The 18,535-nt window shown below is 35.9% G+C and overlaps 1 protein-coding gene across 1 annotated transcript in view; it reads right to left on the bottom strand.

Moving 5' to 3' along the window:
• Nucleotides 1-727: 727 nt before the first annotated feature.
• The window catches only part of SEC23A (SEC23 homolog A, COPII component), a 59,254-nt gene continuing 41,446 nt past the window's right edge, over nt 728-18,535 (bottom strand). Inside the window, exons 16-20 of the mRNA XM_081830591.1 lie at nt 16,788-16,949; nt 14,767-14,853; nt 12,798-12,953; nt 10,879-10,944; nt 728-2,127 (exon numbers count right to left, since the gene is read on the bottom strand). Of these exons, the coding sequence (XP_081686717.1) occupies nt 2,038-2,127; nt 10,879-10,944; nt 12,798-12,953; nt 14,767-14,853; nt 16,788-16,949 (561 nt within the window). The 3' untranslated portion in view covers nt 728-2,037. The remainder of the gene's footprint in view (nt 2,128-10,878; nt 10,945-12,797; nt 12,954-14,766; nt 14,854-16,787; nt 16,950-18,535) is intronic.

Here is an 18,535-nt window from a genome sequence, read left to right as displayed (position 1 = left end):
AGAGCGCACACAAGCAGGGGGAGCGGCAGGTAGAGGGAGAAGCAGGCTCCCCCACTGAGCAAGGAGCCCGATGCGGGACTCGATCCCAGGACCCTGGGATCATGACCTGAGCCAAAGGCAGACACTCGACTGAGCCACCCAGGCGTCCCTCAATAATCTATTTAAATAGATAGCAATTTAGTAATAGCTAAATTATACACAAACAGATCCCAGGTGCTTTCTTTCAACCCTAAATGGGGGTATGACGATATATTTGTTCCTCCTTATCCCTTAAATACAGAGGTACTTTAGCACCTTCAGCTGTAATTGATTTAGAAGTAAAGGACAGTTCTGTGGTAAGTACTCACTTATCACTCAAGAATAACAATGCATTCTTAAAGAGCGTAAGCTAAGGGGCCACGCAAATTAAACATGTATCATCATCACAGGAGCTTAATTCAATTCAAAATATGTTAACTCCAAAACACAGTTTCCTTATAGCAAAAACTACTACTTTGGGAAAGATGAAAATGCTCTAAAATTGATTACACAACTCTGAATATTCTAAAAATCACTGAGCTATACACTTTAAATGGGTGAACTGTGTGGTATGTGAATTATGTCCCAATAAAGCTGCCATTTTTTAAAAAATGAACACTTTTTCATCTGCTCATAGCATATTATATAACTGCTCTAATTTTACATTAGGCTTCTCAGGCTTTACTAGACTTCAAAATAAGCAGGAAAACACAGAAAAAGTATATTTTATTGGTATTTAGGCCTAGCACAGTTCAATTCAAATGGAACAGAGCAATTTATTTAACTGAATATAACATATGAACAATTTTTTTAAGTTTCTGTTTTATCATATGATTGTGTTCATGCAAGTACAATCATCAAACTGCCCTTCTAAGCATTTATCATAGCACCACCTTTTATTTGCAGTACTTGATATAAATTTCATTGTCAAACATCTGGCTTTAGCAATGTAAACATTTGCTACAAGTAAACTTTAAAAGGTAAAAGTGAATGATACTAATGAATAAATCAAAATAAAACTGAGCATCACCACATGATATCATCCAACAAAATATTACATAATACTGTTTCAATAAGAACTTAATACATTTCACAAAATGGAAGCAAAAATAAAAAGTAATATGTAAACTCCCAAAATAGTGTTAAAATACTGAAGGATATATGTAAAATTTACTTCAGAAAACAAGGGAAAACAGCATAACCATGCAGTAAAAATCAATTTTGGTTTAGTAGTGACAACAGTTACTTTACTGCAGACTTCCTAAAATACATTATGACAAAATGGTTTGTTTATTTTCTATTACCCTTTTAAAAAAAAAATTATCATGTCTAATCACGTAAGTTGGGTACTTTATGGAAATTTCACATTTTTTGTCTGTTATGGAACTGCTACCCCAGAAACTTTTCATCTCTAAACTATTTTTCCAAATGACCAAAAACATTAAATTATCTTTGTGAAAATTACCTTATATAAAGTCAAAGAATTCCTAAGCAAATCATCATAAAAATAAATCTGCCTTAACAGAATAAGTACAGAAAAAGTATACGCATAAGTGCTTGAAAATCACAGATATATTTCAATGAACAGGCAAAAATGTTCACATTTATCATTACTGTTGATGATTTTGTTCACTTTCTGGTTAAAATCAAGAAACAAGTTTTCAAAAAGTTAGCAAGGACATTCAGTGCCACTTTGGATTTTTCTATAATATACAAACAAGTTACATCTCTGTAGTACAAGGCCAACTCTATTTTTACTCTTTAACATAATTAAGTTATAAAGACCTCAGATTTCTAAAACCAGTCATAATACTGTGGCAAACTAAATAAATTTGTTCTTATTGCTCTTATATTCCAGCTTAATCTACAAATGTGAACATTTTTCCACATGTTGTCTCAAACCATACTAATACAAAGAGTCTAGAGATACCTGTTAGTTTCCACAGATAAACTGAAAAAGGAAAAAAATGAAATTGAAATAATTTCATCTTCTTAAGTGTCCTTAATATGTTTAGCACTTCAAGCAGCACTTGACACAGCAAGTTTCTTCAAGTGATCCATAAACACTTGTAAACTAACATCATCTGTGAGAATAGGTGCTCCAGATTCCTAGAGGAAAAGAAAGATATTTGCCATGATTAAAACATAGAGTAATACCTTAAAATGTATAAGCAAATGTTTAAAACAGACAAGGAATCATTGTAAGCAGAATAATGCCTATGCTCCTGTTGTAAAATAAAGAATCCGACTGGCCTTTATCCCTGGTTCCTCAGAGGGAGACTACATCCTTGGAATTTCCTAATAATGTCTTTGTTATTCATAAACCCCTCAGATCACAGCTGAGTTCATGCTTTGAGATGAGATGAATTAGGATGGGGGCCAGTCACCAGAAAGATCAACATGTGATTAGAGGACTGGGGACTTAAGACAGCCTGACCTCGGGGCGCCTGGGTGGCTCAGTCGTTAAGTGTCTGCCTTCAGCTCAGGTCATGATCCCAGGGTCCTGGGATGGAGCCCCACATCAGGCTCCCTGCTCAGCGGGAAGCCTGCTTCTCCCTCTCCCACTCCCCTGCTTGTGTTCCTTCTCTCGCTTTGTCTCTGTCAAATAAATAAATAAAATCTTTAAAAAAAAAAAAAGACAGCCTGACCTCTAGGGAGGGGAAGTGAGGTCAAGGGAGGGAAAAGAAGAAGGGAGCTGGAGATTCAATCAATCAGGCGTGGTAGTAAAGAAACAAACTCTGGATACCAAAGCTCAGTGGAGCTTGCTAACAAATTTATCAATATGCTAGGAAGGTGACACATTCTGATTCCACAGTGAAAGAACACAGAAGCTCTGTATCTGAAAGCCTCCTAGACCTCACTCTGTGGGGTCTCTTCGCTGGTACTTATTTGCAATCTTTATAATAAAACTGTGATCATAAATACAGTGCTTTCCCGAGTTCTGTGAGTTGTTCTAGGGAGCTGTCAAACCTGAGGTGGGGGTGGGGGGTGTGGGGAATACCCCCCCACACACCCACACAGATTTGTAGCTAGTTGGTCAGAGGTGCAGGATCCTACTTACAGCCAGCACCTGAAGTTGGGGGCAGGCTTGCTGTGAACCATGTCCTTTAACTGGTGGAGTCTGCACTACCCCAAGTGGTCAGGATCAGATTTGCACTGCAGAATCAGAATAGCTACATACCCAACTTAATCTTTACAGTAGTGAAGTGTTCATTTGTCTTGAATATATTGGCGCTTTATCACTACTAAGGAATAAATAAATAAATGGCTTGGTGAGATTATTGCAGCCTGACTACTAAATAAAACTGAAATTGCACATATTTTGGGGTGCCTAGGTGTCTCAGGAGCATTTGACTCTTGGTTTCTGCTCAGGTCATGGTCTCGGGATCCTGGTATCGAGCCCCATGTCTGGCCCTGTGCTCAGTGAGAAATCTGCTTAAGCGATTCTCTCTCTCTCCCTTCCCCACTGCGGTTTCCCCTGATTGTGCTCTAATAAATAAATGAAATTTTAAAAAAAAGAAATTGCACATATTTTAACAGACATGCCAGCTGGAAAGAAGTACATTTACAGTATTTTTAAAATAAACTATGTTTACTGTTTTCATTCAAGTCATTTTAATTGATCTCCATGGGTTCTAATTAACAAGAGTTAAGGAAAATTCCTAACTTCTATTTTAATAAAAACTGTGTTGACAGAATGACTTTCACTAATCCAAACCACTAATAGTACAATTCTATTGTAGCAAGAAAAAGGTTTTCTGAAAGATTTTATATCTGGATTTTTAAATTTTTCACCCGATACTCAAGTTCTCATTTATAAGTAAATATAAAAAACCTAAAACAAAGAAGTAAAGTAATTTTTAGAGATCAGCAAGTGGGTAACAAATAGGAGATGGGAATTTATAGCTCTTGTAAATTCTAGTCTGGCATTGCCAGAGACAGGCCATAACCTCTCCTGAATAAAGGAAAATCAATTTTATTATGTGTTTTCACACGTTAATTATAAAAACTTGAAAAACTTGACAATGAAGGGAGACAACAGCACTGGGAATAAGAGCTTGGAGTTTGGAGCCAGACTGCATGGGCTCAATTCCTCGCTCAGCCACTTACCGCTTGCATGATTTTGAGGAACATACATTACTTAACCTCTCTGTGTCTTAGTTTCCTCATTTGTAAAATAAGGATAACAACAGGACCTATTTCATATGGTTGTTATAATGATTAAATGAGTTCAACTGTGTAAGGAAACCAGAACAATACCTGACACATAGCAGGAATACAACATGTTTGAGCTATATTATTACCTCTTTTGAAAAATCTATTATTTTATAACACTGAAGTATTTTTCCTTATTGTACATTCATAGTTAACACAGAGAGAAGCAAAGGCCTCAAAGATATGACTTAGACTAATAATAACCTGGTAACTCTTGCTTTTTTTCTTTCTGTAACTATTCCTGATTTTCTTTCAATTTACACGTTTTCCACCTCAACTCACCCAATCCCAGATCTATTTCTCCCGGTCAAGACAAAATACGCATCAATTTTCTAATTTATATACTGTAGAGATCTTATTTGAAATTATATGCTCAACTCAGTCTTATCAAAAATTTGCAGTTGATTGATCTTAATTTTTCAACTGCACCCTTTTTCTCCTTAAAATATATCCACGATTAGGCAGAAAGAGCCAAGCTTTCTATCACTGAACGTAGGAAGCACGACAGCAGTGGGGAAGCAGTGTTGCAGTGGCGCCCTCTTCAGGCCATCCATGGATAAAACTTACCGCTGGTACTTGATCGCTGACAAAAAGAAAACTAAAATGTAAGATTGTATAATTTTTAGTAAAATGCTTGGCTACCAAGTTAACTCCCTAAATTGCAATCACTGGTTTAGCTTAATGATTAAAAATTCAGATTCTCCAGTCAGAGTGGTCTAGGGTCCAATCCAGACCCTGCCACAGTTTAGCTATGTGATCTTGGATAAGTTACTTAAGCTGTTTAAACGTAATTTCCTCTTCTGAAAAATAGAGTTAATAGTAACCACCTCATAAGAGTGTTTTAATGATTAAATAGGAGTGCATAAGAAGCTCAGCACAGGAACTAAAACAGGATAGATTCAGTTTATCAGTTATTATCTATAAAAATATTAACATAATTTCTCTTACAAAAAGCATAGGTCAAGAAAGACCTTAGGGTTCTTGTTTATGCCTCTAATGCCTCTACTTCCAGGTCATAATAATTAAACTTCAAAGTTTAAAACAGGTTTTCTTTCCTATTTAAAATATCTTTGAAAAAAAAAAAAAAATCTTTGGGGCCCCCAGGTGACTCAGTCAGTTAGGCATCCAACTCTTGATTTCAGCTCAGGTCATGATCTCAAGGGTCATGGGATCAAGCATCAGGCTCCACACTCAGCAGGGAGTCTGCTTGAAATTCTCTCTCCCTCTCTCTAAAATAAATAAATCTTTAAAAATAAAATATCTTAAGGAGAGACTTATTTTTCCCCACTGATAACAAGGAAAACTAATAACTAATAACTAATATTTACTGAGTCTTACTGTGCATATCAAGCACATATTATTAAACTGTAACAAAGAAGAAAAGGCAAAGATAAGTAACTTATAGTTTTCAACTACCAGCCCAGAATGATGCCTCTCCATGTTTAACAGCTCAAGTTCTTTATAAGCATACAGACTGTATCTCCATGTTGTAATTTTTTTTTTTCTTAAGTAGGCTCCAAACCCAATATGGGGCTTGAACTCACAGCCCTGAGATCAAGAGTCACAAGCTCTACTGACTGAGCCAACCAGGGGCCCCCATGTTGTAATTTAAACCCAGAAAAGCAAGAAGCAAGTTTTATTTCCATGAACTAAACTACACTTTTTAATGTAGAAATTCAGCCACAAAGATGTATTTTATTTGGTCTGCATTAATGTGAGCTCACAACGTTTTGTTAAATAAATTATGTAAATGGCAATGATCAGCTAGAGGGGAGGAACAGTTACCCCCTTTAGAAAAGGATTTCTGTATTCTTCGCACAAACCCTAGTCCACCAGAGCCCCAGGTATTGCCTCTTCACACAGAGAGCATCAGATTTTCTTAAAGGAGTTTCACTCATTTGTTACTCACCTGGCCCCCAAGGGCATTTGATAGGGGACCCCTGATGAATACTATTTTAAAGCATCCTTTAAGCTCCTCTTCTCCATAATGACTAATCACCATTTCCATGAACTTTATTAATTGGTCCTACTTTCCTATCTTCTTTCAATTTTCTTTTCTTAAGTAAGTTTCTCTTAAGTTGTGAGATCCAGAACTAAATCCAATACTCAGATGACTCAAGCAAAATGGAAAGGCTGATTCATTGTACATTCTTTTTTCCAAACTTCCACGTCACAGTAGTATACCTGACTTTTCATTTCACAGCAAGTGGAATGGTGAGGGTGATACTGATAATGCATATGTATATGCATTATATGGGCATAAATTTTTTTCTCTCACATGCTATACCCCCTTCCACACTTTCCAAGAGTAAGTTCCTTTCCTTACCATAAAAACCTTACCTTTCAGGGGTTTTAGACCATGGATTCAATTTATTTATCTATATCATAAAGGCTCCTTAACTCTTAAATACCTCCACAAAGCTCCCATACTCTAAACTCTGTTCTCCTGCCCAAATCTATTATACTCAATACATGCTATGTTTAAGGTACTGTGGAAAGTCAAAAATTAAAATGACATAGTCATTACTCATAAGGGCCATCAGAAATGGATGAAAAAAAGGAATGAAGGGGCAGGGATATTATACCAAACGAGTCATGCAATCATAAAAAAAGTTTCATGGAAGGCACCTGGGTGGCTCAATCAGCTAAGCATCTGCCTTCGGCTCAGGTCATGATCCCAGGGTCCTGGGATCGAGTCCTGCGTCGGGCTCCCTGCTCAGCAGGGAGTCTGCTTCTCCCTCTCCCTCTACCCCTCCTACCTGCTCATGCTGTCTCTCTCAAATAAATAAATAAAATCTTAAAAAAAAAAAAAAAGAAAAAGAGAAAGTTTCATGGAATCAGTGAACTTTGAACCCAGCCTTAAGGGATGGCTACCATGTGGTGACATGGGGGACTACTAGGGACAAGTCATAAAGATGGTAACATGCTTACTGTATTCAAAGTGAAATAAGAAATCTAGTTGGCTAAAAAGGCAAAACAGTAGCTAAAAGTGGGAAAACTTTGGATTATGCAACAAAGGACCCTCAAAAGCAATATAAGGAGTTTATATGTAATTCCAAAGGAGGTTATTAAAGATTAAATTTTTTTTTTTTAAAGATTTTATTTATTTATCTGAGAGAGAGCATGGGAGCACGTGAGCCAGGGGAGGGGCAGAGGGAGAGAGAGAATCTCTAGCAGATTCTGCGCTGAGCGCAGAGCCTGACACAGGGCCTGATCTCATGACTCTGAGATCATGACCTGAGCCGAAACCAAGAGTTGGACACTTAAACGACTGAGCCACCCAGGTGCCCCAGAAATTAACTGAGAATTGCTTCAGGGAGACGACTTTGGCCATTGCCAAAATGGAAGAAACAGGGCTGAAGCACTGACAATCTATGTGAATAGTAACAAGGGCTTGACCTCAGTTAGTGACAGGGAAAGGAGGGAATGGATAGGGGCAAGAGACCAAATAATTTGTGAATAATTAGGGGCAGAAGGGAGAAAATAAAATGCAAATGACTAAAGTTCCAAGCCTTGGGAATTGAGAGAATGGTGGGGCCCTCTGTAAAAATAGGAAAGTCAAGCAGAACAAGACGGTAAAAATGAGAGTAAGTTCAAGTTGGGACATGTTGCTTATGAAATGTCTACAGGAAGCTCCAGTGATGTATAACAGACAGTTATGGAAATTCTGGGCTATAGCTCAAAGTGAAGTCAAACCAAAGGTGGAGATTTGCAAGTTAGCCTCGGATGAAAGCTGAAGCCACAGGGGTGTAATCACCCAGAAAAACAATGTATGCAGAGAAATCAGGGCAAAATTTTGAGGCACCTCTATATTTAAAGGGAAGGGGCCTTAATCCTAATTACTACATCTTCTACCCAGCCTGGACCTCACAGTCATTTAACATTGCTCTAAATCATTGCACTCCCTTTAATGTGTCCATCTTTCTTATCTCCAGTGCTAAATTACCCCCAAAGTCTTTCATCTCTGATGCAATGCCTTAACTACAATGCATGGTTAAAAGAACATAATGGAAACAAGCTCTAGAAATTGTTAGTAAATAAAATGGGCCCTCACTGCTATAAAAGCCTTTTGTTCACCTGCGGTTGCTTTCTTATATTCCTTATAGCTGTTTTTAAATCTTTTCTGTTTTCTATTCCTTTAACCCCAGCATATCTCACTCTTAGTGAATAATCCACTATTACTGAAAAGTAACAGGTAATTACCCAATATGAGCATTGTTCTCAACATCTTTCTCTGTCATTACCCTTCCTACCATTTGCTTCTGCAGAACGAAATGTCCTGCCTCCTTAACAATGCTTCAACTCCATACAGTGCTGTGATCACACTGTCTGCTTCTGAGGATCTTAAACATCTATACTCTGTTCTTTTATCAGCATCTTGCACTTGGTCTACACATAAGTTCTGTATCCTTATCCTAATAAGAATCATCCTTCTATCCTACTACCCGAACTCAGACTAAATTTGCAAAAGAACCATTAACACTTACAACCTCCACTTCTTCACCACCCACTAATTCCTTACAATCTATCTTGAACTCAACGACTATTTAAAACTGCTTACCAGGGCCACAAATGACCTCCTAGTCTTCAAATCCATCCACCTTTTTTAAGTCTTCATCCTCCTTCAAAGGTCTGCAGCATCTCAATATTTGTTAACCCCCTTCCTTCTTTCTATAAAGCCCTCCCTCACCTATTATGACAGTATGGTATTCTTTTCATTTTCCTTCCACCTCTCTATTACAAAATACTCCTACCACTTGTACTTCCTCAAGGGTTTATCTCATCCTTCTTTTGCCTCTCAACTCTCTCCCTGAACAAGTATTCACTGTGATGACTTTAAGTATCACTTGTCCATGATCAACTTTCACATTCTTGCCCTGATCATCAAACCCAAATTTCTAATAGCCTGCTCAATCTGGCCATCTAGATGTTATCTCAAATTCAGTGTGCCTAAAATCAAACATTTTCTCTCTGCCTTCCCACTTACTGGCACATTTCTCCTAGTTACCCAGGCTCAAAATCCTACATTACCTTGTTCTCCCTCAACTATTTATTTTTTAAAAATTCAAACGTATAGAAAAGTTGAGAAAAAAGTACAATGAACACCCACATACTCTATACGTAAATTCACTGATTAATATTTTGCCACATTTGCTTTATGTTTCTATATGTTTCCTTTTCTTTCTTTTGTTGAATCATTTCTATAAGTTGAAGACATCATGATATTTTACCCCCTTTAGGACACATCTCCCAAGGTTACAGACAATCTCCTATATAACCACAACAGTAGTATCACAATCAAGAAATTTAATATTATACTAGTAGCTGATACACAGTCCATACTCAAATTTCACAAATTATCCCAATTATGTTCTTTATTATTGTTTTCTCTAATCCAGAATCCAATCAGAATTCACATTTTGCATTTAGAGTAACTTTTACTTTCCTGCAACTTCCAATCAAATCTCACTGGTTCCACATTTAAAATATCACCAAAATCTATTCCTTTTTGCCATCTTGCCTTCATTCCCCCTCACTTGGATTACTTCAAAATACAGTTTCAACTTATAGACTACTCTCAATTAATCTTGAGTCAACTATATTATCTAAGACTCAAATTTGCCCCTGTCCAAAAACCTTCAGTAACATTTTATTACTTACTAAATGAAGACTCAGCTCCTCGGCACTCAACCTAGCATTTAAGATCCTCTACAATTTAGCTACACAATACATTTCTAGTTTATTGTTCTATTCATCCTATGTGTGTACCTTACTTGGTCCACACTGTCCTCTACCTGGAATTTCTCACACAATTTCTACTTCTTGAAATTGTAACCATTCTAAAAGGAAATGTTCCCTTTTCTGAGCTCTTTTCTGATTACACGCTGTCTCCTGCTGCCACCATGCACTCTCTTCCCCTCTTCCTCTTCTAACTCCTGTAATATTTTATATCTTTCTAAAAAGAACATATCTCATACTGACTTATTACTTAGTTATCTTATCTCTAATGCTAGACTACCAGCTCTTTACAAGCAGAGATAATCAAAGTGATGAATCACTAAATTCTACTTCTGAAACCAGTATTACACTATATGTTAACTAACTAGAATTTAAATAAAAACTGAAACAAACAAACAAAAAAAGCAGGGATGATCACTATGTACCCAAAAGTACCAACACAGAGTCCTGTAATTGGATACTTGATAAATGTTGATATATTGTACCAAGAGGTAGGACTTCTAAGAAATCAAAATATATTAACAATGATTTCCAGGCCTCCTGCCTCTCTTGTTCAACTACAATCCCTGACCTCTTCCAACTTATTATGTGTGGCCTTTTATAGTTCACGTCCTAGCAGTAAGCTTAAATCATCACTTCCTATCTTATATTATGCACTATATTGCTTTTTGTCTCAAGGGTGTAGTCCTAAACTAGAAATATGAAGGAATTCTACCTATTTGATATGATCACCTTTTATTTTCTATGGTGCCACCAAATGCTAATTCTATTTTCTACTCATTTTTTCATTACTTTTCCAATAGAAATCATTAGCAAATACACAGGAAAAAAATGTAGTTCTCACTAAAATAACAAACTATAAATACACAAAAGAAATAATTTCCAAGATCCACTATTTACACTTACCTGTCCCCAGGCATACATATTATTATGAGTCTGGGAAGGGTTGACTTTTGAAAGCAGGAAACGGGCCTTAAAAGCGAAGAAGAAATAACATTATTCATCAAAAATAGATTTAGTCAATATGAGCTGAACAAACACATTATGCGATCTAAAATCAACTTTATTTAGTATGTTCTGATAAAATTAATTTTATTAAGAGGCAACTTTAAAAAAAAATAAATTTTGGAAATATATGGGCCACTACATATTACAAATAAATGCACCCTCTTCTCTCCAAATCATACATTCATAACAACAAATTAAACTGCTGAATCCAAAACTCAGCATATAAAATTTATGTGTGCAACAAGTACAAGATTAGTGTGAAATTTACTAAACCCTTGGTCTAAAACGTCATCAGAGATCTGAAGTACCAAAAAGTACCCTATACATTCTTTTACTTTAAACAATGACTCTCAAACTTTCTTAACCTGTAGGCTATTCCATAAGACAACTTATCCAACATTTTAACCATCTCTCCACTACGCTTTATCATCATGAAAACCAGAATAAAAGAGGAAAATAGCACTACACATGATGAGACATCAATGAGAGAACTAGGCATAAATTATTATTTCATACTGAAAAACACAGTCATATCTTCTGAAATTCAGTATCACACAAAATCTTTTTCTAATCCATGAGTAAGCAGTTTAACACAAGAGCACTGGCTCTAGAGTCAGAACACCTAGATGTGAATGCCCGCTTCTTCATTTACTGTGTTTCCTTGGCCACACGTAACCTAAGCCTCAGTCTTATTATCTGTAAAATGGAGATAACAATAGGACTGTTATGAGGATCAAATGAGACAAGGTGTTAAAGTACTAACAGCTTTGCAAATTCTCAATACATGGTACCTCTTATTATAAATATAATAAAACCCTAAAAATAACTACTATCATTTATGAATAATAGTTACTAATACTTACCATTTATTTTATAATACTGTGCTAGGCACTAGGGAAACAACAATAAATGAAGCAAGGTACCTGCCTTTAGTAAGTGAAACAAACTTATGATAACCTATAATTAAATTTATTATAGCTCTAATACAATTACAAGGGAGAAGTAAAAACTATTTTAAGAGTCTATGATAAGGGGCTCAGTCGTTAAGCGTCTGCCTTCAGCTCAGGTCATGATCCCAGAGTCATGGGATCGAGCCCCGCATCAGGCTCCCTGCTCAGCGGGAAGCCTGCTTCTCCCTCTCCCACTCCCCCTGCTTGTGTTCCCTCTCTCGCTGTGCCTCACTCTGTCAAATAAATAAATAAATAAATAAATAAATACTTTAAAAAAAAAAGAGTCTATGTTAAGGGGTCTTAAACCTAGCCTTCTGAAAGGTCCTGAAGGGCCATGTATATATGTACATGTACTTTATTTAATCTTCATAATGCTAAAATCCACAAGGCGTTTTGTAATATAATGCTTTCCTATTATATGACATTTTCTAGAAAACTGAAATGACAGAATGAGGAAAACAGAAAAAATTATGTTACCGCAAACTTCATATTCCCAGACTTCTTCATTAAATAAACAGATTTAACAAAATTATACTAAAAAAGCTACACTAAAATTTTTTCCAAGTTGTTCTTCTTGCCCCACTAAAGCTGATGTGCCACCATAACATCATCCTGGCTCTGTTATTAAATCTGAGCTGGTGGCAGAAGGTGGGAGAAACTGCTAGCTTTAAGCAACTGGCCAATAATCACTGCTTTGCTCCCAATGCTAAGGCAAAAAGCAAGCATATTTTCCCTTGTGACCTTCTACCCGCATCCTTCCTCTTTTACTTGCCTTGTGAAACAGTCTTTTCAAATTAAAAGTCAGAAGGCAAATAGGAACAACTCATTACAATCAATACTAACAACAAACAAATTAACTATACTTACCTGGCTACCTCCATGTTCAGTGTCAATGTATCTTGGCATTGGAAATCTGGAGTGAAGAATCTCCTGTGCATCATCCACAGGGGCTTGTAGAAGATGGCGGAAATTTTCATATTCTGGCATGTCCTGGTATCCTGACTTGCGCCACTGTGCAATGGTCTAATTTTAAAACAATTAAAGGAATTATTACTTTTAATTTCTTGCCTATCCAAAAACTTTAAGAGGTTTTTTCAAAGGAATGAATCTTCAGAAAATAAGAAAATTATAAATCATTATTTATCAGTTTTTAAATCAAGAACACTAACTTTGAGGCGCCTGGGTGGCTCAGTCTTCAAGTGTCTGCCTTCGGCTCAGGTCATGATCCCAGAGTCCTGGGATCGAGCCCCACATGGGGCTCCCTGCTCAGCAGGAAGCCTGCTTCTCCCTACCCCGCTCCCCCTGCTTGTGTTCCCTCTCTCATTGTGTCTCTCTCTGTCAAATAAATAAATAAAACCTTTAAAAAAAAGAAGAAGAACACTAATTTTGGCATTCTTGAGTAAAGAGATGCAAAATTAGAATATTTCTTCTCCTTTAGAAGTAAAAAGAAATAGTAAACCAGAAAAATTTTTAAACACTACATTTATATTATTAGCTAAAAGCTATCTACTTAAGTTTATGATAAACAAGAGGGATTTTTGTTAACAGATTTCCCAGAGACTTCAAAATTAACCACCTACTATTATAAGGTTTTTATCAATGGAGTTATGTTCTGGCAAGATATATAAACATAAAAACTTTAGTAATGATAGCAATAAAATTATAAAGATAGTATACCTGTAGAAGAGCATCTGAATCAATTCTTTTATTAAGGTAAGTGGCTCCAAAAACCATGTAATTAAATCATCCAAAAATTTAAACTTGGGCTTGGTTTCTAACTTAACTGCATCAGTCAATATATACTCTATATGGCTTTATAGCTCTGTATTTAACAGAGAAACAGTCATGTGCATTTCAGACTTCTCCTTTAAGCACATTAACAAGCTAGTTTTTAAAAAATCACACACAAAAAAAGCAGCAAAATACCTCACTCTGTCATGTAATAGGCATTATCCTTAAAAATTAAAGGACATTAGTACTGGTATCAATTAAAAATAATAATCAATAAATCTTTTCAAAGGCCTAGATAATATTACTTAAAAGGATATTTTGAGTACACCTCTACAATTACAGTGCAAATCTAAAATCATTTACAATTAAAACAATTGGAAAAATAAATCTGCACAAGTTACTAGAATTCTAGACTATAAATTTGAGTGTGGGTCTGTGAAAAAAAGAATCTCTGTATCTTTCAAGGCATCCAGAACACAGTGCTTTCTTATACAGAGGAAACATTTAATTACTGGCTGAATGAATAAATGCAGGAATGAATAGAGTTCTGCTAAATACCTGATTAAAGCTTAATAGCTACTAAAATATTCTGCTCTTTTCAATCATGTACCATTCCCATTAAGTAAAGGTATAAATTTTAATTTTAATTCACTTATCCATTAAAATGAGTTTTCAGATCATGTGGAATATTTTTTAAATACTTTAAATGCATTAAATGGAATACTTTTTAAATGATTACCATGAAGTAATGAAAGGGAGAGCCTGCCTACTTGACAAAGGCTTTTCCCTTCTCGATGTCTCCGGTAAAACCCAAAAGTATGGCATGCCTATGTATACATCAATGCTCTTACTTTCACAACATTACGCTTTGTGTAAAATCCATTTATCCAATCGTACATGGACAAATGGACAAAACAAGCACAGGCAGGTCAAGTGCAAATGAAGTCTAAAAACCAGTGGCAAGAAGAATCATATTTTATAAAAATGGAAATAAAAGTTTATCAGAGAGGAAACAGTAGTCATATAGTAAAGAAGGGACAGCTTCCATGAATAAAAACACTCTGTTGCACACACGTGCATAGCATTAAATGCAATGGAATCTTACCTCACCATGATAAATCAAAATCTGGAAGAATGTGTCCATGAGAAGAATGCGATCCGCAAGAATGCTGCTGCTATCAAGAAGAACCGGCTAACAGAAGAAAACAATGAGAAAGGAGGAAGATGGAAAAAGAAATTACTTAAAGTTACAAAATAGATCTTTCCAGGATATCTTTAAAATTTTAAATTTGTATCTTATAACTTAAAAACATCTTGCTATCATGAATTCTTGCAGTACATTTTAATTTTCTGAGAACTCATATAAACGGAGGTAACAACTGAAAAACAGAGTAGAGCCAAGAGGAAATCAGGGTTAACTCCTAAGCTTGATGATGGACCCGTGAGTGAGAGGGGAAAGGCCTGGGAAAGAGCAAATTTGGAGATGGAAAAATAGTTCTGAGTAGGAAATGTAAGGGAGTGGCCAGAACTAATGACATAAATTTGGATATCACATGCATGAAGATGGTAATTAAAGCTATGTGATTATACTGCATCACAATACATATCTATACCACAGGGAGGGAAGATAGAGCAAAAGCCAGAGACTGGGCCCTGGAGCATGTCAACACTTCAAAGATCTGAAAAGGAGAAGTCAGCAAAAGGAAACTGAGAAGGAACAGGCAGTGATTAGGAGGAAAACCAGTAGGTTTTGCAGGTGTCAGAGAAGTTTAAACAAAAGGTTTTCGAGGAGAGTCCTCATTAGGTAAATAAATGCTGTCGAGAGTTCTGGCAAGACGTAGGACATTGGTAGCCTGGTAAGAGTTGTTTCAGTGTAATGGTAAGGACAAGAATCTGAATAATGGAGGTTGAGAAGAGAATGTGAGGTGAGATCATCATAGAGACAATAGGTAATTTTCTGAATTTAGCTGCAACTGAGACCAGAGAAATGAATAGCAATTAGAGAAAATGTGAAGTCAAGGGTGGTTTTGTCTGTTGGTTTTTAACATGAATGTGACTCAGGTTTCTATGTTAATGAGAATGATCCAGAGGAAGAGCAAGTGATGATGGAGGAAAGAGAGCCTTAAGTAAATGAAGCTAATGGGATTCGTGGATTAAATGGAAAGGTTGGAATTTAACAGAAGCAGACAGTAAGGATTGTGGGATTCCAAATTTCTTCTAAACACTAATCGACATTCTCCAGATATCTACAATTTACATGTATTACTCTGAAATGAGAGAAAAAAAATCTCTAAAGCTTTCTTTCCCAATTCAAAGAACTATAAAACCAAATACATAGCTAGACCATCACATTAACAATATATATTTTCTAGAAAAGTAGACACTATGACAAATTAAAAACAATTATAGTAACAAAATGTTTTATATACTATTTTTTACAAACAATGAATAAAGGCATCACCAGAGATCATTAATCAGGAGATATTATAAATATTCTCTTTATGCTGACCATTCTTAAATATTACTTTCAAATACAGTCATTACATACTTGTAAGTGGTAAAACAGACAATTTTAACTACAAAACAGAAAAACTTTAACAATTGGTTAAAGTAAGTGGGACAGTTTGCTAAGAAATCTAAATGGATGACTTTATTACCACCTTTCTAAATATACATCTTTATAATTAACTGTATCTTAGGTTCAAAAAAAGCTACAGGAGAATAAGATATTTAAGCAAGAGGTTTTCTTTAGACAGAATGTCCTAATTATCAGACAGTATACTCTGGAATAAGCTACAGGTTCTAGAATCATCATTACTTCTGGACACTGTTAAAGACAAAAGGATAATCATAAGCCCTAGAGGATTTGATCAACCAAATAACTGCACAAATTGATCTTAAAAGTCTCTCCCACCTCAGTTTTTATATTTTTTTAAATGATTTCCTAGTGCAACCTAGCATATAGTAAGCACTCAAATATTTTTAAGTGAATATATGGGTAACATAACTTCTTGCACTAAATTCCTGTATTTAGTAACTATATTCCAAGAAAAACTTAGTTGTTTTCACTTTTTAATGACACACATCACAGTAACAAAACCAATTTTTGTTTTCTGCCTCTCTTACCTCTGGGGGTCCACTAAAAGAATACGCATACAGAATAGGCTGAATCATGATTAGGGACTGGGTCAAATCTTGACGCATAAAATGGTGACGATAATATGAACTCTCATCAGGACTATTGTTAAAAACTTGTAAGAAAGGAGATCTTCTTAAATGAAACATAAACTACAAGAAAAAAAATGTGAGATAGCTTTTACTGATTTTACTTCAACAGGAGTTTACTATTACAAAAGCATTTAATTAGAACTATTAAGACAATAAAAACAAGTTATAAGGACCTTCTAAATTGTATTCACGATCTTTATCAGTTACTTGAAAATATAATTTAACAACAATAAAAAAAATTAAAAGAGATGACTCAAAAGGAAAACAAGAATAGGGAAAAAAAAAAGTCCTTGCTCAGATCTAAGTTATTCAGAGGCTGATGCTACATGGTGCATTATCAGCATTCTTCGTTTTTATTCCTCATCTCTCTGGCCACATCTTTGAACTTTTTTACTACTATTCCTTACCACCACCAAAAGACTCCAAGAGAACATAAAAATAGACTAACAGATTTTCTACTTTTTCAGAGCTCCCAAAAGTTGCACTGGGAAGGATCTGCATTGATTTAAAAAAAAAAGGACTTACATACACCTACTTGTTTCTTAATATTTAAGTTCTTCCTCATCCCTAAGAAACATTCTTTAGACTGTTTCATTACTTCTTTCTCCTTTCACTGTCCTTCCACCCACTCCTCATATGAAAGAGATCAAAAAGGGGAAGAGTCTGGCCTGAATAAAGGACAGCTACATTGTGCTTTGATAACAATCAAAGGGTCTCAGATACAATCAAAAGAATCAGCTCTCCAAAGAACTCTCATTTGTCTTTCAGTTACTTCTCTCCATTGCCCTCCACCCTCAGGGCTCAAGTGCCTACATGATGCTCCTGCCTGGGACTCATTCCACAGGTCTCTCTCTCCTTCTCTGTTCTCAGTGATCAGAATTCACTAAGAGGCTCTCTCATCCCTTACCACTTCAGCCATTCCTGTTTACTCACACCAATGTGTAATTGGTAAATTTGGGGGTAGATTTTCCAGAAATAAAAACCTTCCCTAACTTTAGTCTATGTTACCTTTTAGAAGAGCATCAGGCTTTGGAAGCCCAAAGAAAAAAATTATTTCTGGGTCCTCTGTGATTTCCAATAGAGGGGAAAAGATGAGAGGCCCAGATCTCTCGGGAGATCTATCAACTATCAAAAGCCTAAAAAGAAGGCTTGGAGTTGGGAGAGAAGAGAAAGAAAGGAAAGTGTTTGGCATTCAGTCAAATACTGAGGGCTAATGCCCACATTCTCTTTCCTATTAGTTTCTGCTAATATGAGGCCCGAGAAAGGGTTTTGCCTGCCTTAAGACAAAGAGACTCTGCCCTTTCCTAAGTTCTCCAAAACTGCAACCAGAGGTTTAGGGACATCTCCCTGTATAAACATGAAGTTTCTACACTACAAATCAAAAAAAAATAAGAGTAGTTCTCAAAACAAAGTTGAAGCTTTGAGCAAGGTGTTCATGGGCAAAAATTTGAATTTCCACATCTCAATATAATCATCCTTCCAGGCTAAGCTAAAATTGCCACCTCTTCTATAAAGACGTATCACACCATTCACTTGGAATGATTCCTTTAAGTTTCGTTTAAATTTTGTATATCTCACATAGCATTTCTCCCTTTCTGTTCTGTGTTATATATATTTCAGATCTCACCCTTCAGACTGAAAGCTCC

The sequence above is a fragment of the Leptonychotes weddellii genome, chromosome 9 (assembly GCF_054177405.1).
Source record: "Leptonychotes weddellii isolate Sample4059 chromosome 9, ASM5417740v2, whole genome shotgun sequence".
Classification (NCBI taxonomy): Eukaryota; Metazoa; Chordata; class Mammalia; order Carnivora; family Phocidae; genus Leptonychotes; species Leptonychotes weddellii.
Note: the sequence above shows the minus strand (reverse complement) of the source record. Positions and strands in the feature narration are given on the sequence as shown.